Below are 24,918 nucleotides of genomic sequence, written 5' to 3' on the forward strand. Positions count from 1 at the left end.
TAGCAGTTTAAATGTAGACATAGATTTAGTGGGTTAAATATTTGTATGTAAAATAGAGTGTTTAGTGACTTTATAGATTCATTAAAATATTTGAAACTATTTTCCCTTTAACCCTTTAATTCAAAAAGATTATAATGAACACAAAATCCTTGATAGTTGAATGTCCTTGTTCAGCAATCAATTGTCACTCTCATAAATTTATCCTAAGGGTATCTTTCTTTCAATCCAAGATGTTAGTGTGTATCTATGATATTCTGTCTTTCTGCTCTAGTTGTCTGGAGAGTACATGTTTCTTTCTATTCTTTTCAAGGCATTTCCATCTACTCTGACTGTGATTAGGCTCTATGTTTCCTGGACCAACACTTGGAAATAGATTGAGCCAAGCCCACGAAATGGGGCTGGCTGTAGTTGTGCCACCCAAGGAGGATCTCTGGAAAGGAATTCAAAGTAAAAAGAGAAGTTCTCATTGAAAATAACGTATTTTTGAACCATTCATACAAAGTGAAGTTTCATGAGGTACCAATAACAAGTTAAATAATAGAAAATTAGGGCAATCTACTTCTTGTCAGTGTTCATGTACTAAATCCACGGATGGTTCAACTTCCCGGGTTCTCTACTGTCAAATATCCTTTAATCTTTACATTCCCTGCATGGTGAAGTCTGCACCTGTGCTAAGAAAATTAATCAGCTCTGTCCAGATGGATGCTAATGACAGGGACTTCATACAAAATATTATTATAAATTCACATTCACATCTCATTTTCTTTTGTCTCACTCTATTTATAGCGCTGATATCTACAGGTGAAATTATGATCCCAGTATTTTTCAAACAGACAAAAAATTAAGGTACTATTTGAAATGTTTCATGTACACCCACTCGGATTCACATCTGTCAAGGGCTGTTGAACAAATCCTACAATTATGCTTCATCCTTTCCATAATATTTATGTTATTACACTTCTATATTGAAGTATCCTAAAATGCTTTTGAATTTTACATCTACAGTACAGAAGTAATTTCACTTGCCCTGAAGTGCAGCCAATTCTTGGGGAGAAATCGCTGAGCCGATTAACGGTGTGCAGCAGCATTACATATACAATAAGGATGGGAAAGGGGAAAAGAATTGAAATTTCAGGAGTTTTTAAGTAAGAAATATGTACCTAGTGAAATTTGGATTTGGTCAGAACACCAAAGCTAGCACACAGTCTCTTATAAAAAGTGACCTGGATTCTGTAATGAACACAAGCTGTTAAACTTTGATTTAACATTTAATTCAACAGAGTTGAACATGCAACAGAGCATTCCCTACAACCATGCTGGGTATCGGTTCATTAATGACTCAAAAAGGAGAGTGCTGCTGATGGTGGGGGGAAGACAAATGGTGTGTATTTTGTGCTTTTTCCAAGCCTTGTAAATTGTTATTGGACAAATCTAGGTTGAGTTTGCAAAGCTTTATTTCCTGTATTTTTAAGAAGTCACGCTGTTGGTTTTATTCAAGGATATTTCTGTTTATCGAGAAAAATGGCTTCTGAGCTAAAAAAAATAAGATCTTATAGGCAACACACTATACTGAAGCCTACAGTTAAGGTTGTCCAACACTCTCCATAACAGCCTGTTTTCAATTGCATTTAACTCTGCCAAACTTTAACCAGTTGGGCTAAAATGTTCCCTGCTCGATGTCGGCGTAGGCTGAATTCTTTTTGGAAAATTTCAGCTGAAATGAGTCTCAGGTGAGATTCAGAAAAAGTACATTGTTTTACCCATGTTAAAAATTCTTATAAAGCTGTTTCATTGAGCAGTTCTACCATGTTCATGCTTGGAGCAGGGACTCGAAAGTGAGGGGTTCACCTTGGTGCGAGCAATAAACCTATGGATGTCCACATGAAAACTGCCCAAATTTGGCCAAATTCTGAGTCTCAGACAGTGTACCTTCTCTTCTTGCTTCTTTCTTGCATCCAGACAGGTAAGTCATCTCAGGCATCAGCAAACATGCCCTTTTTTCTCTTTTTGCAATGTCATTATTTATGATCTTATACTGATTGGTACCAAATTTGATGATGATCATGATGATCATGATCATGATGCCCAGTCAGACCTTGGGCCCCATTATCCTGGGTTCATAGTTCTGTGTACAAAAACAGAATAGAGTCAATCCCTGCCTGAAGGGTGTACAGGCTAAAACTTTTAAATTATTCTCCAGCTTTTTCCCCTAAATTATTGAGTGAACAGTTCTCAGATTAAGCTCTCTGATTTTCAAGAAAAACGTTCCAGTTTCTTGCATCTGTATTTGACCTGTCACTCATCTCACTCGTCGTGTAGCTCAGTACTTTAGTCCACCAAAGTCCTCCATGAATTCCAAGGTCCCAGAAAATTACATGTAGGGAAATAATAACTCTTCTAAGAGTGAGAAAGTCAGTAACAGGAAAATCAGTTTTAATCTTTATATGTGGCCTCATCCTGCACCATGAGTTGTGCCAATGACTTAAATAGGAGCCGAATCAGAGCCTGAGCCAAGAGCCCCACTGTGACAATCAGAGTCCAGCCATCCCAGGGGAGAACAGGGGATATGAACTCCATCCAAAGAATAAGCAATTGAAACCAACTGATTCTATGTAATATTATTGTACTATAAAAATGGATCGAGTAAAGTCTTTTATGAAAGCTGGTGACTAATCTCATTGTGAAATGTAGGTATTAATACTCTATGAGGAATTATGGATATTTACTGATATTATGAAATCAGTTTAATTTAAAATCTGTAACCAGGGCCAGTCTCAGCAGTGGGCAGGCTGGGTGACCACCCAAGGTGCATCTTGCTCAGGGGGCACCTCCAGAGCAGGGGTTTCATGTCCCTCCTCCCCGCACTGCTTTTCAGCCATCTGCAGCCACTGCTGCTCCTGCTCCTCCCTAAAAAGTAGGGGGGAACCACGGCCCATTTCCCATGTGCCCCTGCCCTCATGCCGTCCCTCCTCACTGAGTCCCCTGCCTTCGCATCACCTCTTCCCCCCCAAGACCCTGCTCCCTGATTGCTCCTCTCTGTCCACTCCCCCCATCACTTGCCCTTACAGCATAGCCCTCCCACTTTTAAAAGTGATGGGGCCAGGCCCCCTGACCCCCACCCCCCCCCATTCTGGCACCCCTGCTCCTGCCCCCTTCCCCTGCTTGGAGCTGCCCCTGGCCATGCTGATCCTGGGACCCTCCTGTCTGCTGTGCAGGGGCAGGGGGGCTAATGCTGGGGTATCAACATCCCCTTACCTGTGTACCTGGTCTTTGCTGATCTGGGGTGGGGGGACCGGAGCCTGTGCTGCTGCCTCTGGGTCACAAGTGGGAGCTGGTGGCTGCTGCTGCTAGATTGAACAAACCTTCAGACTGGTGGGTGCTGAGCTTAAAGTGACAGCACACTGTCTCTCCCACTGCCCCAGCACACCCTCTATCTTTCCTTCAGACACACTCTGTCTCTCTCTCACACTCCCCCAACACACGCTTGTATTATTGTTTAAGCTCCAGCAAAGGGCTCTCTTGCTGAGGCAGAGAGGTAACACAGTAGTTTATGGTTCTGGGTGCCTTGAGGAGATTGTCACACGCTCAGTAGCAATCACCTAGCCATTGCCATGGTAACCATAACACTTGTGACACAAGTGAGTCTATTGTGCCATGCTCCTGCCGCTTAACCACTGGTGAGAACCTTCCCTAGCCCAGCCCCAAGTGATTGCTTTACTTCCACTAAGACAGATGCTGCTTTCCTGATTGCAGAAATCAAACTGGAGACACACAGTATTACTCTGCATCCCATCATCTGAGACATATAAGTGGATCTTCCCATTTACCCAGATGCTTCTACGCACATTCTGCATCCCCACATGGCATTTACTGTGCTGATCCCATCAGCCATCATTTGCCCTCGTGCTCTCCAGGTGGCAATTACTGTCAGCTTGTGAATATCATGCAGGGTCTGTCTGGCCTCTTCCATGTTGCTTTCTGTTCTTTTGTGGCATGATGGCCACCATCTTGATTGTGAGTGAGTATTGCACAGAGCTAAAAGCTAAGCTAAGAGATACTGCTTCACTTAAAGGACTGAGTCTTGTAGCTGGAAACTATAACAGACTCATATCCTTTTTGGCCTGGACACAGAGTGAGGACATATACCACACTGTTAATAGTAGGTTGCAGGGTCACTTTGTGGCGCTGGTTTCACAATGTTTTTTTCATTTAATTTTAAAACAAAAATTTGTTTTCTTGGTAACCACGCTACCCGTGAGTGACATTCCTGTCCATTGTGCCCTGACCTTGGAGCCCTGCACTGCTACCCAATACGGATTGATGGTTTTTACTCTCTCTAACTCTCTGTTATTCTCATCCAATCTAATCTGATATCATCAGCTTCGATGTGCCATCGCTCATGCAGTTTTCACTTGGCTACTTCCCCCCAGTTCTGTAGTTTCCAGGTGAGAGTTACCAGGTTGATGCCATCCTCAGAGTTGTTTGCTACCAGCAGCCAGCCTTCCCCAGGCTGAGACTTTCTTGAATGCCAGATTTCCTGAGGTAGCTCCCAGTTTCCTGGCTGGGAAATAGAATTTGAAGTAAAATTCTTACAGAGGATATAGCTGGGAAAATTCTTTGACCTGAACATATCCAATATTTGAGCAGACAGCAATGTCCCCTGGGAATGGCAATTAAAAAACATTAAATTTTAAACTTAGAGTTTTGAACTACATAATTAGTGAAGTGAGAATTTGAATGACTGAAACTCTAGTCCTTGTCTGGATGAAGAAATGTCTGTTATGTGGTACCTCGTTTTGGCACTGGAAGCATCTGTGAGCTCAACTGTTCCAAAGCAAAATAAAATGCTAGTCATTAATGGCAGCTTCTAATATTTTTGGAAAGTCTGTGCAATCTTATCTCAACAGCACGTTAGTCAGTATGTCCCTTTGAATTTGAAACAAATAGGAAATATTTTATGGTGAAAATTGTCTTGGTATATCAACTTTTAATTAATATAAATTAATATTTGGAAACAAAGACATTCTCACGAGCAAAGTATACCCACTGGTAGAAATGTATGTTACTAACATAGAAAGAGAAAGGTTTAAATTTACCATACATAGTTAAAAAAAATTAATTAACACCCCTGCATAATAGGTAGGTAATTATTATATCAATTTTACAAACAGGAAACTGAGGCCTCAATGATTTAGGGCCAACATTTCAAACTTGAATGCCTTAAGTTATCCAGAATTGTAATTGATGATAAGAATGTTGGAAGGGATAGAAAACTTTGCTGGGTTTAAACCCATCTCTAACTATTAGAGATTAAGATGAGACATAATGTGGAGGCCAGATTACCCCACGTCTGCCTACTGCGAGGTTTTTGCACCTTCCTCTTAAGCAGCTGGTGCTGACCACTGTCGGAGACAGGATACTAAGTAGTTGGACCCTAAGTATGATCCAATCTGGCATTTCTTGTGTTCCTACACTGATTATCAGAGATGCTGAGTATCTACAATTTCCTTTGAAGTCAATGGCGCCCAAGTTTGGGAATTCTGGCCAAAAGGATGCACCGAAGGCTACACATAGTTCGGCAGTGGCAGAGTTAGAATTAGAATAAGGAGCTTTTGGCTCCCAGTCTTATACCGTTTTCACTAGACTTTCTGTGGTAGGAATAAAAATGGGTGGATTTTCTTTCTGTCTTGCTTGTAGGATGGCATTAGCTATAAAGAAATTCATCAAAACAACCTATATTATCTATTTGGAGCTGAAGAAGGTTCCCATCAGAGAACCAGAGATCATCTTCTTAGATGAAAATATACAGCTGCGCTTGGGGAATGAGGCAAACACTGGGAACCAACAGCAGCAGGCAACTTTTGAAACATCTCAGCGCATTGCTCATGGGAAGGAGAAACGCTGTGTGCTGAAAAGGAAAATCAGACACACAGTGGTGCAGGAGAAGGTTCTAACTGGTGAACTAGAGCCTGAGCCCCGTATTATAATGGAGGAGGCAGAAAGCATCACCCTGCAGCAGGAGAAGGAAAAAGAGAATATCAGGGCAGAAGGGGAAAGCGCAAAGACATATCGTGGGTTTAATATAGATGTCTCCCCACAGCAGGAAGAGAAAAGCAACTGTGAGGTACAAACATTCACCATTTATTATGCAAATCATGGCTTCTTTGTACGGGTGAAAGTGGACCGGTACAGGCTGGTACAGCATACTGGTAAGAAGCCGGTACCAGCCTGTGCGCAGTCGATGTTAAAACACTGCTGCGGCAAAGGACCCTCCTTAAAGTGCTGCCACAGCAGCACTTTAACATCGCTGCCTCTTCCCCCTCCCCTGGGCCGCCGACACAGGGTAAGAGGGGCAGCTGCCCCGGGGCCAGTAATTTAAAAGGGCCCTGGGCTCCTGGCCACTGCCGTCAATATCGTAGCAGGAGCTGGAGTCCCAGGCCCTTTTAAATCACCACTGGAGCCCTGGACAGCGCAGGCCAGGCAGCATGGATGGGCTGGCTGGGGGAGGCTGACCCCAGCCCTGCCTCTTCCGCCAGAGGCCATGTCCCTTCTTCCAAAGTCCATGCCCCTTCCCGGGGCCCGGAGCTGGGCCCCAGTACTGGTAAGTGGTTCTTATTACTTTCACACCTGCTTCTTTGCCTCTCACTCTCCAGCCCTCTCTCTGTATGCCCCATGCCTTCACTTGGCCTGTTTGTTCCCACACGCTCAGAGCATCTTGTCTGTATGCTCCTGGTCAACTCTCTGCACGCTTGAGGCTCTTTCTCTGCTCACTTAACCCTACATACAACAAGGTCCTCTCTATGCACACATTTCCCTGCATGCTCTGGCCCTTATCTTCACACATCTACTCCTGCAGGTTTCTGGCCCTTATCTGCATGCTACTGGCCCTATTTTCCCTCCACACACTTATCCTGCATGCTCTGGACCTTCTTTTTGTACACCTATCTCATACAGTTCAAACCATTTTATAAACTATGACATTAAAGATTAAGGAAACCTGCTGTGAGATTTTATAACTCATCTGACACCAGGAAAGAAGCTTCCTCTCCAATTCAGGCTTTAACTAGACTCCTGGTAGTATCAGTCTTTTGAATGCAGGTGATGTAAGTCATCTGAAAGAACTCAAATATGAAATTGCATAACTACTACCTTTGGTATGTAACCTATCACTCTAATCAGCTTCTGTACCAGATGACTGGAGGATAACTAATGTGACACCATTTTTTTAAAGGGCTCCTTAAGCGATCCTGGCAATTACAGGCTGGTAAGCCTCACTTCAGTACCAGGCAAATTGGTTGAAACTATAGTAAAGAACAGAATTATCATACAGATAAATGAACATGATTTGTTGGGGAAGAGTCAGCATGTCTTTTATAAAAGGAATCATGCCTCACCAGTCTATTAGAATTCTTTGAGGGAGGTCAACAAACGTGGACAGGAGTGATCCAGTGGATATAGTATATTTGGACTTTCAGAAAGCCTTGACAAGGTTCCTTACCAAAAGCTCATAAGCAAAGTAAGGAGCTATGGGATAAGAGGGAAGGTCCTCTCATGGATCAGTAAAAGTTAAAAGACAGGAAACAAAGGGTAGGAAGAAATTGTCAGAGCGGTAAATAGTGGTTTCCCCCAGGGATCTGTAGTAGGACCAGTGCTGTTGAACATGTTAATAAATGATCTGGAAAAAGAGATAAACAGTGAGGTGGCCAAGTTTGCAGATGAATGCAAAATTACTCAAAACAGTTAAGTCCAAAGCAGACTGCAGAGATTTACAAGGGGATCTCACAATACCATGTGACTGAGTAACAAACTGGCATATAAAATTCAGTGTTGATAAATGCAAAGTAATTCACTTTGGGAAACATAATCCCAACTCTACATTTGTAGTGATAGGGACTAAATTAGCTGTTTCCACTCAAGAAAGAGATCTTGGCATCTTTGTGGCTAGTTCTCTGAAAACATCTGCTCGATGTGCAGTGACAGTCAAAAAAGTGAACAGAATGTTAGGAACTATTAGGAAAGAGACAGATAAGACAGTAAATGCCACTACTAAATCCATGGTACAAGCACACCTTGAACACTGCATACAGTTCTGGTCACCTCATCTCAAAATAGATGTATGAGAAATTGAAAAAATAAAGAGAAAGGCAACAAAAATTATTAGGGGTATGGCACAGTTTCCCTCTGAGGAGAGATTAAAAAGACTGGGACTAGTCAGCTTGGAAACAGGGCCAGCTCTAGGCACCAGCAAAACAAGCAGATGCTTGGGGCGGCACATTTCCAGGGGGCGGCATTCTGGCCATCCTTTTTTTTTTTTAAACTCACGTCCTCCCTTCTCACAACCCTGCAGAAGTGGAGCTACGGAGCAGCTGGGGATCCAGCATGGGAGCTGAGAACCCATGGGACCCTGGAAGCTATAGTTCCTTGCCTAGCTCCCTGCCTATAAGAGCCAGCCCTGGAGCAGGGAAAGAACTACATTTCCCAGCAATGCCTTGGCTGCTATCAACAGGAAAGGGAGAGGTAGGGAGTGAGGTAGCTGTGCCATGCTGCAGCCTGCTATGAGTTGAAAGGGGTGACACTGTGAATGGGGAACAAGTGTGCCAAAGAAGTAGAAGGCTTTGCCCCAGGTATCCCCTTCAGAAGACTTCCCCAGACTGGATTAGGGATACTGGTGTGACCTCACCTTGCAGCCCTCAAAGAAGGAATTGAGTGGACTAAATGGATAGTGCCCCTCTCTATCTGAAGCCTAGCAAGGGAGGTATGTGGATCCCACTAGAATTTAAAATGAAAAGTAAGGGAGGGGAGGCTCTGCTAGGGGACTTTGGCAGCTTTTGATATAGTACCAGGCATGTAGGAGGATTTTCACTTCTGAGCTATGGAAGCAGAAATTGACTTTTCCTTTCCAGATTTAGCTAATATTCAGAAAGGGAATCTAGCACCTGCCTTCCAGATTTGAACACCCTCAAAATTCAGGAGTGCTCAAGCTCAATTTGGGCAGCTGTTACTTCATTTTTCCCAAATCAAATATACTGATCCACTGAAATTTGCTGTAGAAAAAGTAGGATAAAATTGAGCAAGAAATACTTCCCAGTGGTTTTAGGACTGGAATTGCTATTTTCAACAGCTATTGCCCTTTTTTAAAAATGTTTTATTTGTTTAAAAGGAAGACAGTAATACTGCATTGGCAAATTCCCCATAGAAACTCAGGGTACGTCTTCACTACCGGCCGTATTGGCGGGTAGCAATCAATTTCTTGGGGATCGATATATCGCGTCTCATCTAGACGCGATATATCAATCCCCGAACGAGCTCCTGTCAACTCTGGAACTCCACCAACGCAGACAGTAGTAGCGGAGTCGACATGGGGAGCCACAGACGTCAATCCCATGCTGTGAGGACTGTAGGTAACTTGATCTAAGATACTTCGACTTCAGCTACTTTATTCACGTAGCTGAAGTTGCGTATCTTAGATCGATTTCCCCCCCTAGTGTAGACCAGCCCAAAGAGTGGAACAAAAGAATAATAAAGGCACCTCAACTTTCCCTCATTTATGTAGGACAGTCTTATAATATGCATCCAGATATCCTCCAATCACACAAGCTGAAAATTGTTCCACTTTACTGCAGTTGTGTAACCATATGGGAACCAATCCTGTCTGTGTTCTGTGCACATCCAAAATTCCTGCTGAATGACCCGCCCTGGGAGCAAATTACCAGTGACCCAGGGCTGGGACAGCAGGAGGATGCAGGTTGCGGGGGAGAGCCCAGGGCTGGGGTGGCATGAGAGTGGGGGAAGGAGGGCACTGGTGGGGGGAAAAGGAGAGAGCCCAGCGCTGAGGTGGCAGGAGGTGCGGGTGTGGGGGGAGCCCAGGGCTGAGGCAGCAGGGGAGTGAAGGTGGGGAGCCTAGGGCTGTGGTGGGAGGCAGCCAAAAAATTTTTTTGCTTGGGGTGGCAAAAAACCTAGAGCCAGCCCTGCTTGGAAAAGCAATAACTAAGGGGGGATATGATAGAGGTCTATAAAATCATGACTGGTGTGGGAAAGCGAATAAGAAAGTGCTATTTACCCATTCACATAACACAAGAACCAGGGGCCACCCAATGACGTTAATAGGCAGGAGGTTTAAAACAAACATAAGGAAGTACTTCTTCAGATAATGCACAGTCAACCCATGGAACTTGTTGCCAGGAGATATTATGAAGGCCAAAAATATAACTGGATTTAGAAAAGAATTTCATGAGTTTGTGGAGCGTAGGTCCATCAATGGCTATTAGCTGATATGTTCAGGGATGCAACCTCATGCTCTGAGTGTCTGTAAGCCTCTAACTACCAGAAGCTGGGACTGGATGACAGGGGATGGAACACTTGATGATTGCCCTGTTCTGTTTATTCCCATTGAAGTATCTGGTATTGTCTGCTGTCAGAAGACAGGATACTGGGCTAGATGAACCATTGGTCTGACCAAGTATGGCCATTCTTACATTTTTATTTACAAAAGGCTTTTCCCTGTTTCTTCAGATCTATGAGGAATCTGGTCCCCTGGCTACAGTTACCAGCCAGATCCTTGTAGCTGTGGCTGGTCTGAGAGACACAGTGAAAACCAATGCTCAGGCAGCTGCAGTAATGTTGACCTCAGTCCTGAAAGAGCAGAGGCACAATATTAAGGAAAAGGTAAGAGGTTGGGAAAGTTAGAATTCTCTTTTCTGGATCTAGAAGATGGAATTTGCATTCTTTAGAGTCTCTGAGTTGTCTTTCTCTTTACAAGTTTGAAGCCTGTAGCACAGGCTCAGAATCATCTTTTTAAAAAGATAATCCAAACTCTTTCCTCAAGGAATGTGCAGTCCCCTCTTGTTCTGCTTAAAAGTAGATGAGCAAATCTTTCCTATGTCTTTCTATGAGTATTTGTATCCTGTCTGTACAAAAGTATAGTCTACAAAACAAGAAAATGCATCTGAAATATCAGATGTAAATTGGAGTCAGCAAATTGATCATCCAAACCTTAAACAAAGCATTTTTAGGAAATTGAGATAGTTTGGTTAATTTGTATTTCTTTTCATTGTTTTTCATTTTCACTGCATCTTTGCATTTCCTAGATCTGGATGTGACTAGAAGTCAAAATAATGCAAGAAAAAAACACATTTCTGGTATTTCCAGACTCAACAGAGGCAGGAACTACCAGAAATCCTGTACGGAACCCAGAGTTCAAGCTCTCAAATCCAGTTTTGCAGATACAGGAGGTTCAGATAATTTGAAAGAGTGTCCACATTTTGGATGTGTATCTGATGCAAATATCTGAACCCTTAAAGATTCAACTTTACTAATTATAAATGGTCATTGGGTAATCATTATGTAAATTGTCACATGAGATCAGGATTACTCAGAAGCCCAGCAATTACAATGGTAACACTTGATTAACTGGATTAGCAAATCTTCCCATATATGCCCTTTGTTTGTTTCTCTATCAGGGCCTAATCTTGCAAAATGCTTAGTGCCCTCAATTCCTATCGAAACTGATGGAAGTTGAGCGTGCACAGTATATGCTCATCACCTTGTAGCACAAGGCCTTTAGTTCTTCTGACCCCTGGAGTTGCTTTGTTTGTTATTCAGCAGGAGTATTCTGTAGCACCATGAATCAGTCCCACCCAGACACTCATCATTGCTACATTCAGGCATAAACTGGAAGGGGAATGAAACCACAGAAGAAACAGTCTCTAAAACAGTTTTATTGTTTTTTACAGGTGCCAGAGATCATGGATATTATTTATTTCCACCTGCAGGCTATCGAGGAGGCCAGTGCCAGACAGGCAGCTATGAGTGCTGTGTGTTTACTAGCTGAAAAGCACACAAGAGAAGTAGTCTCAGCCCTACTGAGACTCTCGCTCCCATGTGACAGGTAAAATTGCTGCACTGCTCCCTTCATGGTTCCAGAGCTGAGTGAGGACAGAGGAATCTGGTCTCAATCCACTTCCCCATAGATGGAAAGCTAGGAGGAACAGGATGCTGAATACCATTGGGAGTTCATCCCAATGACTCTTTGATATGTAAAATAGGGTTTGTAATTAAAAACAAGAAATCCAAATAGAGCAGCAGAAGTCTGATAATCCCTGTCAACTTTGTTATGATGCAGACTCAGAGTGCCTTCTGCTATCAGGGTGTTCCTCCACGCCCTGTTGAAGGACAGCAATTTTTTCTACAGAAGACTGCATGATCCCAGTTACTAAACCTATGTCTCAGCTCCCAACTGTGCTACTCCAAAACTAAGGTCCAGTTCCTTCACTGACGGCCACTCATGGCCATAGCTCTGCTTACTAGCGCAGTACGACTGTGAAGAGATCTGTCAATCACATATTCCTGTGTTTTCGAATCTGCAGCCATGTCAGTCAGATCTGGGAGGCCCTAGGCAGAGCCAAAAAAAGTGTCAGGCTCCGGGTGCTTGCTGAGCTCCTGGAGATGCTAAAAAGAAGACCATACCTCAAGAAGAATGAAACCTCTGAGTCAAGAAATAACTTTGAGGATAATGCCTCTCTTTTGCCTCTAGCTGTAAGTAATAACCCAAATATTACCCTCCTACCCCCAGCTTTCAGACTTATCTAGATGGCTACCTGGGAGTTATATACTTCATGGAAACCTCTGCAGGGAGCTCTCATTCCTTGGAAGATGGAGAGACCTAGAGAACATGATATGCTGCTGGGTCTTTCTAGGACAGCTCTTGGATGGTAGCTTTTACTGCTGCAGGAGCCTTTCCAGAACTGAGCAGCAAGGAAGGAGAAACCGAGGGTAGGGGAAATTGGTCTGCTTTGGCGTTTTGGAACTGGGGTCCTTAGTGATGGATAGCACTTTGAGATACATTTAGGGTCTCAACCTATAGCAGAGGCTGGTCAAAATCTCCCCTTTACCTCCTCACCTCCCTCCATTGCATTGGGATGGAATTTCATTGTAAACATTGGCAGAGACCCTGAGACCAGAGTGGCTGAAGAATGGGTCAGGTATTATTTGTGGAGTAACACTGGGGAAGGAAGAACCCCGAGAAAGGGTAGATTTCTTGTTTGGACTTTTTCTGGAAGGGCAGGTCAGTGTTTATTGAAAGGGGTGAAATTTAACCCAGATCTAAACTTTTGCTGATGTAGCTATGTCAGCTGGGGGTAGGATGAGCAGTGATCTCTAAATGACATAGCTGTGCAAGCAAAAGCCCCAGGGTGGATGTAATTATAAGAGTAAAACTGCATTTTTACCAGCATAGGTTATGTCTCTCAGGAGGACAGCAATAAGCTGTGCTGGCAAAAGCACAGTTTTGCTGGTATGAGCTGCATCCCCATTAGGAGCTCTTTGCTGGTATAGTACACTGGTATATATACCATCAAAATGCTCCTGCTGTAGACCTGGTCTTAATTTAGCTGGAGACCCAAACAACCCACAGGCCAGAGAAATGGAAGAAGGGTCCATGTTACTACTACAACAATATATGGCCTCCCTCCACCAAGAAAGAAATGTATAATATGCTCAGTACTGTATGTCTGAGATTGGAGAGAGATAGCTCCATGGCACAGGGAAACGAGAGAGGTCCTTCATGTCCTTGCCAAAGCCATGACAGCTTCCTCATCTTTTCCTGCTTTGTCTCTCTCCTCACCCAAGACGTTAACCTTCTTACAGGAGCACGGAACATGAGTACTTTTGTAGGTCATGACATCAGCTACTCATTCAACAAGGGGTTCACTGTGAAGCAGACTTGAGGACTTGGCTACACTTCCAAGTTAGAGCACACTAAATCAGCCCCGGGCGCTCTAACTCCTGAAGTGTCCACACTGGCAAGGCACTTAGAGCACCAGGACTCTGCAGCTGGAGCACTCCTGATAATCCACCTCCATGAGAAGCATAAAGCTTGCTGCACCCCAGCTGAAATGCCCAGGTGTCAGTGTGGATGACGTGTTGCATTACTGCGCTGTGATTGGCCTCTGGAAACATCTCATAATCCCCTGAAGTCAAGTGGCCACTCTTGTCATTGTTTTGAATTCGGCTGCAGACATGTGGGTATCCCCTTTCAATGCTCCGTTTCTGACAACCGGCATGCTTGTCTGCTCTGGGACAAAGCAACCATTACTGTGCTGTTGTGAGTGTGTGTGAGAGAGAAGTGGTACAGGGGAGGGAGGTCTGCTGCTGTCTGAACTTACAAGACAGCATGCTGACACACTCTGTGCCCCCCAGAACACACTGTCTCTCGCCCCACATACACACAACACAGTCCTTGTCACACTCCACTCCACCCCACCCCCTTTGAAAAGCACATTGCAGCTACTTGCACACTGGGAGAGCTACCACAATGCACTGCTCTTTGTGGCATTGCAAGAGCTGCTAATGCGGCCATGCCAGAGCACTTGCAGCTGACAGTGTAAACACACAGCAGCATTTTCCCTGCTGCAGTCTCTGAAGGCTGGTTTAACTCCCAGCGCTCTACAACTGCAAGTGAAGCCAAGCCCTGAGTAGATCTCCTGTCATACTGGAATGCTCCAGAATGCCGCTCTGGCACTTTTGGAGGACATTCTGGTACTTCTGGTAGTATCACGTAGAAAAGATAGTTCCAGAACTATGTTCTGGCACCTCTCTTTTTAGGACTCTCACACTTCCTCAGTACAACCAGGCCCTGCAGTTTATGAAACAAGTAACCGGGATGCAAATCAAAGCTGGGCCTTTGTAGCATGGTAGTGCTGTGTTCTGGCTGCTCTAATGACAATATTTCAGGGGACACAGTTCCATCTTCTGTGATTTACTGTGAGTCAGGAGAGGAACAAAGCATATTTGTGGCAGAGAAAAAGAAATGTTGGAGTGAAATGGAGGATTTTAGAGTTAAATTTGTGTCTAATTTTTATCTTTTTCAGGCAACAAGGGCCCTATGCATAATATTCAGTAATAAAGAATGCACAGTGCCTATGGATGCCTTTTATGTATCTGTGTTAATCTTCCTGATCATTCAGCTGCATTACCTGGTGAGCCTCCCAAAGGTGGTATGTGGCTGGGAGGACAGGTTCCAAACATCCAGCTTTGTGAGGTAATTTCTGACAAGGTGCTAATTAGGTGCATAATCCTATTTCTGTGAATCACCATCATCAAAGTCTCAGTGGTAAGCCATGGCCCCATAGTTTGAGAACCTCTGCACTAGAGGAACTTCTGATTTAGCAACTCTCCTATGGGATGATCTACATAGGGGAAATTCTGAGGACAGTGTTTAGGACACCCCACTTAGAAGACAATTCTCCAGTCAGGCCTAACCCCTGGAAGAATATTTCTGTCAGAGCAATCTCTTAGAATAATGCTCCCTGATGGGTTTGAGATAAGAGGCTTTAATTAATGCAAAAGAAACAGTATCAATATTTAATGAATGTTCTTTGGAGGATGGGATGGGAGGAGGTTAGTCTATGTTTTTTTTTTTAATGCGGATAACAAGGAAAGTATTAGAATGTCTGGAAACAGAATCTCTCCTGCTTCATCTCTTCTGTTTGTTCTCATTTTGATACCTGTACTCACTGCCTTCTCTGCTTATTTATTTGTGTAAAAGGCCTTATGTACTGGGTGCCAACAATTAATTAACAAAAACATGAAAAAGCCATAAGATGCTGCATTAAAAGAACTGAAATGAAAAAAGAAATGTTTCTAACATTGTGTGCCAGGCCAGGGATAATCTAGGGAGGTGAGCTCTGTGTAACACTCAGCTGATCTTGCTTCACTGGGTTTCCAGGAAATACTGAGGCTTTCTTCCAATTGTGGTTTTTGGAGTTTCTTACTCCTTTGAGTTTCATTTGGGGTTTTCATTTGAGATGAACCAAAACCCCAAAAGGACATTCAGCAGGAATGTTTGTGTTTTTTCTTGGCTAGGGTAAAAAAAATGCAAAAAGACAGTTTGCCTCCAAAAGATAAATTCATCCTCAGCATTCCTTTCCTTAGCTTAATTGGCATGGGGACAAGATGATTCCCAGCAGATGCTTGCTATGAAACAGAGGAGAAGTGGGGCTACCCCCTGGCCTTCCCTGACTCAGAAAGGCAGATACTTAGGGGTTCGAGTTCAGATGTACTAAAAATTCCAAGTAAACCTCAAAAGGGCTCAAATCCCACCCATTCCTAAACAGATGGATTTTTCCCAACACTTACTGCAGTTTAGTATGGTGGTGCTCATAGGTTTGAGATCTTGGCTGTACACCAGGGCTACAAATGTAACAAACATGCTAAAATGTAAACATCAGTGTTAGCTATGCTGCACACATATGTCATTTGAAGGCATAGACCTCAGGAATTTTGGCTCCAAAAACACAAGCCTGTCCTACTGGAACCAAATAAAGTCTCCATTAGCCATATTTCTTGACTAGTCCAGCCACTACCTGGTAACCATTTGAATAATGTGAGATGCCAGTCACATAATTCTCACTCTTTCCAGTACAATACACCATGTGGTGAAAAAGGAGGGGATCAAAGTCTCATTTATAATATAAGATGTGCATGAGAGTGGTACTGATGGCTTAATTACATTAGTTTATTAACTTAGCATCTTAGCCATAGGCCATTGCACAACCCCTAAAAACAAATACAAATTTTAAAAACAAAAATTAAAAACGCAAGTTTAGCCCTTCAATTGCTTTGCATAACAAAATCTATGTTTTGGTGCGTCTCCAAATATCACTCATCTATCACTCTCTTGTCTGGAATTTAGCTGTGCAGTGGAGGCTCTGAAAGCTGTGATTAAAAGAGAAAAATCCTCTTTGATGCAATCTGTGAGTCTGGCAGGAGGCTGGGACCTTTTATCCATGCCAGAGACTTACCTGGAAGGAGTTCTCCTTCTGGCTAGGTAAGTGATTGGAACATTGAGTTCATCTGGCTGTGCTGGCCAACATGGTTTCTGTCTGGAGTATCCTCTAGTCCTTGGCTTGTTTACTCTTTCTCTCCCAATAGTAAAAGTTTTGATGTGTGTTCTACAGAGCCATTGTAAGACACTATCGGAGCCTGGATTTTGCTGTGTTTACCAAGGTGTCCCCTCTCCTGCACCACAGGGATGACAAACAGAAGCTTACTGCAATGGCCTTGTTCACTGGGGTAAGACTCTTATCTGCTGTGAATGTTTGAGATTCTTGGGAACTGCTCACTCTCAGGCTAGCTCAGTGAAGTAATGGGTCATTTGCATCAACGTCTCAGCTGACGCAATCTCTCCATTGTCCTGCACCTTATATAGTCATTTATACCAGTGCAAAGTGGGCATAAAATATTGCCTTTCTGATTTGGTGTGACTTATATCCACTTTGTTCTGGCCTAAAATGACCGCATAAGGTGCATGGCAACAGAGAATCAAGTCCAGGAAGTTTTATATCTGATATGACCCATAGGAAAATCTTTCTATTTGCCTGTCAGCTACTTATTATGTGTTCTGCCTTTTTAGCTTCTTTCTACTGAGTCTACATATGTGACACTAAAAAAGCAATATATTCTGGGCCACCTGAAGAATTGGCACATTGACCCAAGTCCTACTGTCCGTTGGCTTGGTCTTCTTGGACTTGGAAATGTTGCACTTCATCTGCAGAAGGTGAGTGATGATTGTTTATACATGAAATCAAACTCTAGAGGACTGTCAAGGATATTTAAACCTACCATGAAAGCAATGAAACAAACCACACCTCTACCAAAGTAGAATAAGAAGTGCTGGAGGGAGTCAGGACTCAATGAGAGATACCTGGCACAGCCACAGAATCTGCCCATGAATCTTCAAGGAGAAAAATAACTGTTCCTCACTGTCTCTAATACTCTCTGCCTCAGCTACAGGGGGATGAGCACCTTTGCTGTGTATCTGGGTATCTTCCTTTCCATCCATCTTAGAAGAAATGGCTATGGGATTGTGAGATTGTTGTTATACTTCTAGGGATGTGAGCAAATTTCCATTTCTTGCAGCAGAAAGAAGTCAAAGCCCTGCTTACTGATATCCTGAAGACTTTTAATGACCCTGAGGAGAAGGTAATTCTGATGGCTTTTGAAGCTGCTACCAAAATTGTCACCCGCCACAAGCACAAGGGCCATCTTGGCACAGAATTTGTGAAAACTGCCAGACAGCTTCACCCATTCCTGGCTGACGTAAGGCACAATGGTGGGGGAGACTGTTGAAGTGAGTGTGGTTAAACCTTTGTGGGGGGAGGGGTGTTAAAGCTTGTGTGTGCATGTCAAATAAAAATAGAAGCCAAATCGTACTCTATAGCAAACATTGTTGCTACTCTTGTCTATTACTGTATTGGTTGCAACTGAACACTCCTGTTTTCAGGTCCCGTTAGGTAAGAATAATTTCTGATGGAAAAAGGAGACTTGCTCCCATAAAGACTGGAGACAAAGACTAACTACGGACAGGCTAAAATCCTATCTGATTGGATTCAAGCAATATAAGGGGCCTGAGTCTGCATTTTCACTGGTGCAAATGAGGAGTAATCCACTGAAGATAATGGAAGATAATCCACCAGCATGAAATCTGTGTGAGGGCAAAAATCAGGCCCAGAGTGTATAAGCAATAATACACTATGGGGTGTGCTATTATAGTCATACACAGATCACAGGCAACAAAATAAAAGGCATGGTGTGCAGATCTGGTGTTATATATATACATATACACACACACACACACATACACACACACAAACACAGTGTATTACTTGATAGGGTGTGCAGATGCCTAGGCCGAGAGTGTTGCATCTCCTGCATACATCTGTCACTGATATTGCACATGCTGGAGATATTACCATTTCCTTAATTCAGCAACATTTAGCACTTACAGGGTAGAGACCTTTTCGTCTTCTAAGTGCTTTACGAACTTTAACTAATTAAGCTTCACAGAAGCCCTGTGCAGTAGGTAAATGTTATCCTCATTTGTGTAGATGAGAAAACCAGGACACAGATGTTCAATGACTTGCACAACCAAGGTCACATTACGAGTTACAAAAACCTCAAAGTATAAGTGGCCAAACCCCAGGAGAGGGAAAGTAAAGAACACTTTAAACTAGAATCTTATGCCTCTCTTATTTGACTGTATTTCGGGGCCTAAATACTACAAGCTGTACTAATACACACATGAAATAGAAACAAATGGGAGTTCTTGGCTCTGGCTTTAGCATTCATTCGATCATTCCTTTCTTTAACTCATTTAAACACAGTCTGGCTTTTGGTAAGTTAAAAAAACAATTTTCTCTCCATGGTTTGCGTTATGCTGGGATCACTCAGTAAATTGCACTGAAATGCCCTTTGTTGAGGTTCTTTCCTTTGTCATTCACAGGAGAGGCAAAAAATATGCTGTGCTGCAACTGAGCTTTTTGGGGATCTGCTCAGGGCCCTGAATAGGAAAGATAAATCCCTCATGCAGGAACAGGTCCTCAGCAGTATGGTCCCACTGCTGCTGAATCTGCAGCAACAGCATCTTGATGTGATCAAGGTAAATGCCACTGCCATAAGTTTCACAGCACAACACTACAAGCCTGATCTTCAGACCTTCCTGCTAAACTCCCAAGGCTGCATCACCTCACCTTTTTCATGATAATATCCCAAGACTCCTGGTTTTCATGCTATCATACATTCTGTGCAGGTCATTAGTGAAGTGGAGATTAAGAATCTATTCCGTTACCAGGAAGAGAGGGATATGAATGGCTCAGACAACTATATGGCCCCTAACAGACTACTTCCCTATGATCGCTATGAACAAAAGTATGTTAAAGGCCAGGGGGAACAATATGGTCTACTGAGCCCTTCCTTTAATATTCATTTCAACTGGATTTCCATTCTCAGTTGTCACCTATTTGATAATATTATCAGTTTTCCTCTCGGTTAACTCTAGAAACCCTTCTTGTCTCATCTTTTGTAGAGCTGTACAGACACCTTACAGGAGTGTAAAATCTTCTTGGGATGGACCTTAAATGACAACCAGGAGTCCTGGGACACTCTCTGTGAGCATCTTGTAAGGGAACTCTGGGATTTCCTTCATTCTGCATGTTGCTTTTTCAGTGGTGTGGGAAGAAAAGAAGGGTAACATACATAAACTTCCTTTTTAAATTGTGAGGGACTTCCATCTCCTCCAGTACATCACCTGACGTGGCTCATGAAGTTCCACAGCATCGCCATCTGGTATTTCTACTCTTTGGGGGTAATCCAGTCATAAAAAGTTTTGTTTGGAAAGGATTGTTTGTTGATAGGCACTACGCATAGGTTTGTGGAATATAGGTACTAAAAGGATGTTTGCTCTTCACTAATTTGAGATTTTTCTTTGTTTTTTTCCAGATCGAGCAATACCCAGGAAGACTATGGAGCTTCTTACACCAGGCCCAAGAGTATCTCAGAAGCCCATGGACTTCTTCAGGAAGAGCTGCCGGCATATTCATAGGTGAACACTAAGTTATTTGATCTCATTCAGCTTCCATCACCACCCTTAACAAGGACTATTTCCTACAGCAGCAAGAGCTAATCCCTTAGTTCCAAGAGTCTTGATTTCCATCACCTGAAGGATTTAACACTAGAGTTTATGCAAAAATAGAGGAAACGCATTAGACCCTTAACATCTCTTGTTATTCATACTACACTACCCCTAAACCACTTTCCAGATATCCACCTCATTATCTAGGAGTTTGGTGGCAGAACAAAATATTAGAGATTTTACTGGAGGGTATGAAATGTTATGTGACATTAATTGTTTTTATTTACCTCTAGACGTCATAATCCAGCATATGGAATACAGTCTAGTGGAAAAGGAAGCCATGGATTTATTGCAGTGTGGTAAGTAATGACTTACCATTTAAAACCAAGTGTGCTTCCTTGGCATTGAAACACAGACATCTACATATATCTGTCTGTGACTGCACATGTCCATCCTTCACTTCAACTGTGGTATCTTCATGTCAACCTTGTGTGACAATTGCAAGCTGAGAACCAGCAACCCGTTGCGATTTCCTGATTCTCTGCCCCAGTGCAGGTCAAAGCAACCTCCTTTACCTTGCACTCTCTCTTGGAGAGGGTTGGCAGTTAGCACAAGTTAGAGGCACCCTTGGCCTGCTCTAACCTTTATCAGGGTAGAGAATCAGGGTGCCATAACTGGTTGCTGGTTCTCATCTCCCCACCACACCCTCCCTTTGACTGCCCTAGGTCGCTGTGTGCTAGGCACTCCCCTAGTCTCAGGCAGAGTGAGTAGAGCACTTATCCTTCTATCCCTGGGGCTCTAACTGCTCAGCAGGGAAGCAAGCAAAAAACACCCAGAGTTACTCTCTCCAATCCACTGGGTGAGCTGCTGAGCTCCTTGGGCTGCAGATGGGGTGGTCGGAAGCAAATGGGGAGGTGGTACCCCCTACCTACTTTTCCCTATTTCAGGCATTTAAAAACCACAGGATGCAGTTCAGATAACACTGTTACATTCATAATCAAATACAAGTTCTCTTCTTAAAACAGTCACCTTCAAGGGCCACAGTTTAGAGGCTTGAGGTTTACAAGTGGCCTTTGGGTTACAGGTTGGACTACCACAGCATAGATAACTTAATCATAGACTTTTTGTAGCTTTTATGTATATGATTCCATCAATCATCATCATCATCTATTCCAGACCAGCCTCTGGAACCTCTCCCCCTCCCTCACCCATGGAGTAGTAACATGACATTTAGAAAGAGATCAGGCTTCAAAGTTCACACAAGATGAGATGAGAGCAGGCTGCACTCAATGAAAGTCACTTAAGAATAAGACTAGAAAGAGCTCTCCAAGTCACATGTGACAGTGGGGGTGGAGAGGCTTCTAGGATGTGTGAATGATCATGCAGGAGTCCCCATGGTAGCTGGGACTGGTGATCCAGGTCATTTCTGTCTTTATGCAGCAGTTCTGCCCTGCCCTTTGCTCTTTGGTTCAGCTTTGATGTCTTTACCATTAGAATCAGAACTATCAATCCAGACAGTTGCCAGTGTCGCCACTCAGGAGGTGGAGCGAGTATGCAGGTCTTACCCAGCACCATGTAAAATGGCCTGCTGCTTCCTGTGGTAAGCTTTGCCTCATTTTGTCTAATAGAAACATGCAAAAATGAGCAATGACCTCAGTTATTGTCACAGTGCTGGTGTAATGGATCCAGGACTACAAAAGACTTAATATTCATAATCTTTATCAAATTCAGGTCCTTCTCCAAAAGCACAAGCCCTATCTTCTGAACTAAAGGAGACTTTCCATTAGCTGTGACAATATTTGTGCTTATATGTAAAGCTGGACCCACAACCAGGAAAACACATCTCAAGCAATGCTGGTTTGTTGAAATTTTCACCCCAAAATTTACAAACCCAAGAGGCTCAGAAAGTGTAGAGGAGGTGTTGGAAAGGCTCTAAGTCAAACCACTGAACTTTTTGAAGTTTCTGCATTTCTAATATAAAGTGTCATAGAGCCAAAGCTTAAAATCAGAGAACTAAGGAACAGTCAGAAGCCCTACAAGTAAAATAGTGAAATATAAATAAATAGGGCTTAGATCCAGTGCCCACTGAAATCAGTGGCAAAGCTTCAATTGATTACAAGATATCGTATACTGTGTGCAGTTTTGTATCTCTGAATCTAGAGCGATGTAGCTCATTGAGGAACCCAGGTAGGGTTTTCTCAGATGTTTGAAGGGATCCATCACATCCCTTCTGAAAACCTGGCAACTTCTCCAGTTCTCCACTGCAGATCCTGTATTCCAAACCAATATCTTGTGAAAAAAGAAAGCACTGGATGAGTCATCTTTAGAATAATGGCATCTCCTGTGCAGTCACAGAGGAGCCTATAGGATACAAGGAGTAGTCTATAGGATACAAGGAGTAGGTGCCAACTAGGATATTGGGAACAGGGGAAGGGGAGGATTCAGGAGGTACCTGGGATATACTGGATTTAGGTCACAGTCAGAAAAAGGTAGAGACTAGAGCTGGCCGGATGCCAACAATTTTGTTTCATGAAGACTTTGAGGTTTCAAACTTTGTTTTCATTCTGAGTTGGAATGAAAACCAAACTTTTTGAAAGTTTTCACAAAACAGAATGTTGTTGAAATGCCCATTTTCAGATTGAAAAGTGAGGTTTGCTGTCCTCCTACTCCTAACTGACCAGAGAGTCCACCTCAGAAATCTTCCTATTAAATATATATCATCAAAATCGATACAGCTCTACAAAAAGTTGCGGTTTCAAGGAAAATTGCATTTTCTGACTAAAAAAAAGTTGTGTTAAAAATGTTATGGCCAATTCTAGTGGAGACTTTTTCTGTGAGAAATTGTTAAGGTTTTTGTGCTGTGTTTCTAACTGGACTTTGTTCTATATTTCAGTTCTTGCGGATTTGCTGCTTGATCCTGAGGCCTCTGTCCACACGATGATCACCATCCACCTCAAGATAGATCAGGAATCAGTAACGTGTGCAATTCTCAGTGAAAATTATCTTCTCCATCTTCCTAGAACTTTATTTTATAATAGTAACATCCAGCAATTAACAATGCAGTCAACTATTGCCAGCATTCCTCTGTTAGATCATTACGTCAGAGAAATTGCCTTGTTTGTTTGTTCTTTGGGGTTGTTTTTCTGTAAAAGTTGGACAATTCAACCAAGAATGTTCACTGATGTTTGTGATGGGAGGTATCAAACCCACGCTGGGCCAGAAGGGGTTAATAAGAACCTGTGGGCTCAATCCGCCTTGCCCTGCTATACTGGCAATAGGTGTCACGCCTAGAGGAGGGAGTTAAAGGGACAGAACCCAGCCCTGTTGGGGCTGACCAGGAAGAAAAGCAAATTGCTGACTCTTACTCAGTGAGAGAAGCCTGGCTGGAGTCAGGATGCGGATTGGGACTGCTGGCAGACAGAGCATCCATGAAGGAAGGTAGCCCAAGGCAGCTGGAAAAGAGAGTGGGAGGAAGTGAGTCCTCTAGGATTCTCCATGGGAGAGGGGTCCTGCAGAGAGCAGGAAAACTCCAGCTGAGTCAGAAACTGCCCTGCCAGGGGAACAGAGAAACCTCTCCGGCAGCAGAACTCACTGCTTGGGCAGAAAGCACTAAGACCTACAGTGAGCCTGGGAAGAGATTTAAAGAAAGAGGAGCTGATACCCTGTGAGCCCAAGAGGAGTCTGTGGCAGAGGCACAAGATAGAGCAAGGTAGGAGGTGGTCCAGAGAGGCAGCCAAGGGTCTGTGTAGTCAGATCTTGACCGCTTGTTAAAGGGTCCCTGAACCAGAACTCAGTGGAGAGGGATGGCCTGGGTTCCCCTCCTGACAAAAGTGGAGCTGAAACCCCCTGACGAGAGCTAAGGCCTAGTGAAACCCCATGATAGCAGAGCTAAGTCAGGAGTCAGACCTAAGTTCTAATGTGAAGTCCATGAACTTCACCTTTGTTGGACAGTTGGTGGAATTATGTGACCTGGCTGGAGAGCCAAGTTGCAAGGAGAAGCAGCCCCCACAGGGCCAGAGCAGCTGTCTACACAGGATGCTAAAGGAGGAGAGCCTGCTATACTATGCTCAGCTGAAAAGGGGCACACCTGAGAGTAGCTCACTTACATCTTACATTCAGATTTAAATAGGAAGGGGAAATGACCCACAAAGAACCACAGATGAATCAGTCTCTTAACTGGTTCTGTTTTCTTCCAATTCCAAAGGTTGCATCTAGACTGTGATTCCACTTAGGTGCCGCAGACAGGGCCGCCCAGAGGATTCAGGGGGCCTGAGGCAAAGCAATTTTGGGGGCCCCTTCTATAAAAAAAATTGCAATACTATATTCTCGTGGGGGCCCCTGCAGGGCCAAGGCAAATTGCCCCACTTGCTCCCTGCCAGGGGCAGCCCTGGGAAAAATAAACCTTCCGCATCTCGGCACAAATCCAGCTTTGAGAAAACTTCTTTACAAACTTCTTTACAAACTTCGCTGGTTCTCAGCATCAACTAGTGCTAAAAGGCACTAAAGCTCAT

The 24,918-nt window shown here is 43.5% G+C and overlaps 1 protein-coding gene across 1 annotated transcript; it reads left to right on the plus strand.

The window, feature by feature from the left end:
* Positions 1-3,968: 3,968 nt before the first annotated feature.
* On the plus strand, positions 3,969-23,698 carry LOC127043587 (maestro heat-like repeat-containing protein family member 6). The gene is made up of 15 exons (XM_050937559.1): positions 3,969-4,018; positions 5,698-6,124; positions 10,513-10,665; positions 11,733-11,887; positions 12,366-12,534; positions 14,868-15,037; positions 16,691-16,825; positions 16,956-17,070; positions 17,411-17,554; positions 17,917-18,096; positions 19,280-19,435; positions 19,862-19,954; positions 20,275-20,377; positions 20,701-20,766; positions 23,301-23,698. Exons 1-15 carry the CDS (start codon positions 3,969-3,971, stop codon positions 23,696-23,698), a joined length of 2,514 nt encoding a protein of 837 aa, XP_050793516.1.
* Positions 23,699-24,918: the final 1,220 nt, after the last annotated feature.

This window comes from Gopherus flavomarginatus, chromosome 1, assembly GCF_025201925.1.
Source record: "Gopherus flavomarginatus isolate rGopFla2 chromosome 1, rGopFla2.mat.asm, whole genome shotgun sequence".
Lineage (NCBI taxonomy): Eukaryota > Metazoa > Chordata > Testudines > Testudinidae > Gopherus > Gopherus flavomarginatus.

What these genes read in the sequence shown, in the direction of transcription:
- LOC127043587 (XM_050937559.1), top strand. Translation starts at nt 3,969, where the DNA reads ATGTTGCTTTCTGTTCTTTTGTGGCATGATGGCCACCATCTTGATTGT. An exon ending in CAATGGCCTTGTTCACTGGG is followed by an intron (nt 17,071 to 17,410) that starts GTAAGACTCTTA and finishes CTGCCTTTTTAG; the next exon opens with CTTCTTTCTACTGAGTCTAC. An exon ending in TTCACCCATTCCTGGCTGAC is followed by an intron (nt 18,097 to 19,279) that starts GTAAGGCACAAT and finishes TGTCATTCACAG; the next exon opens with GAGAGGCAAAAAATATGCTG.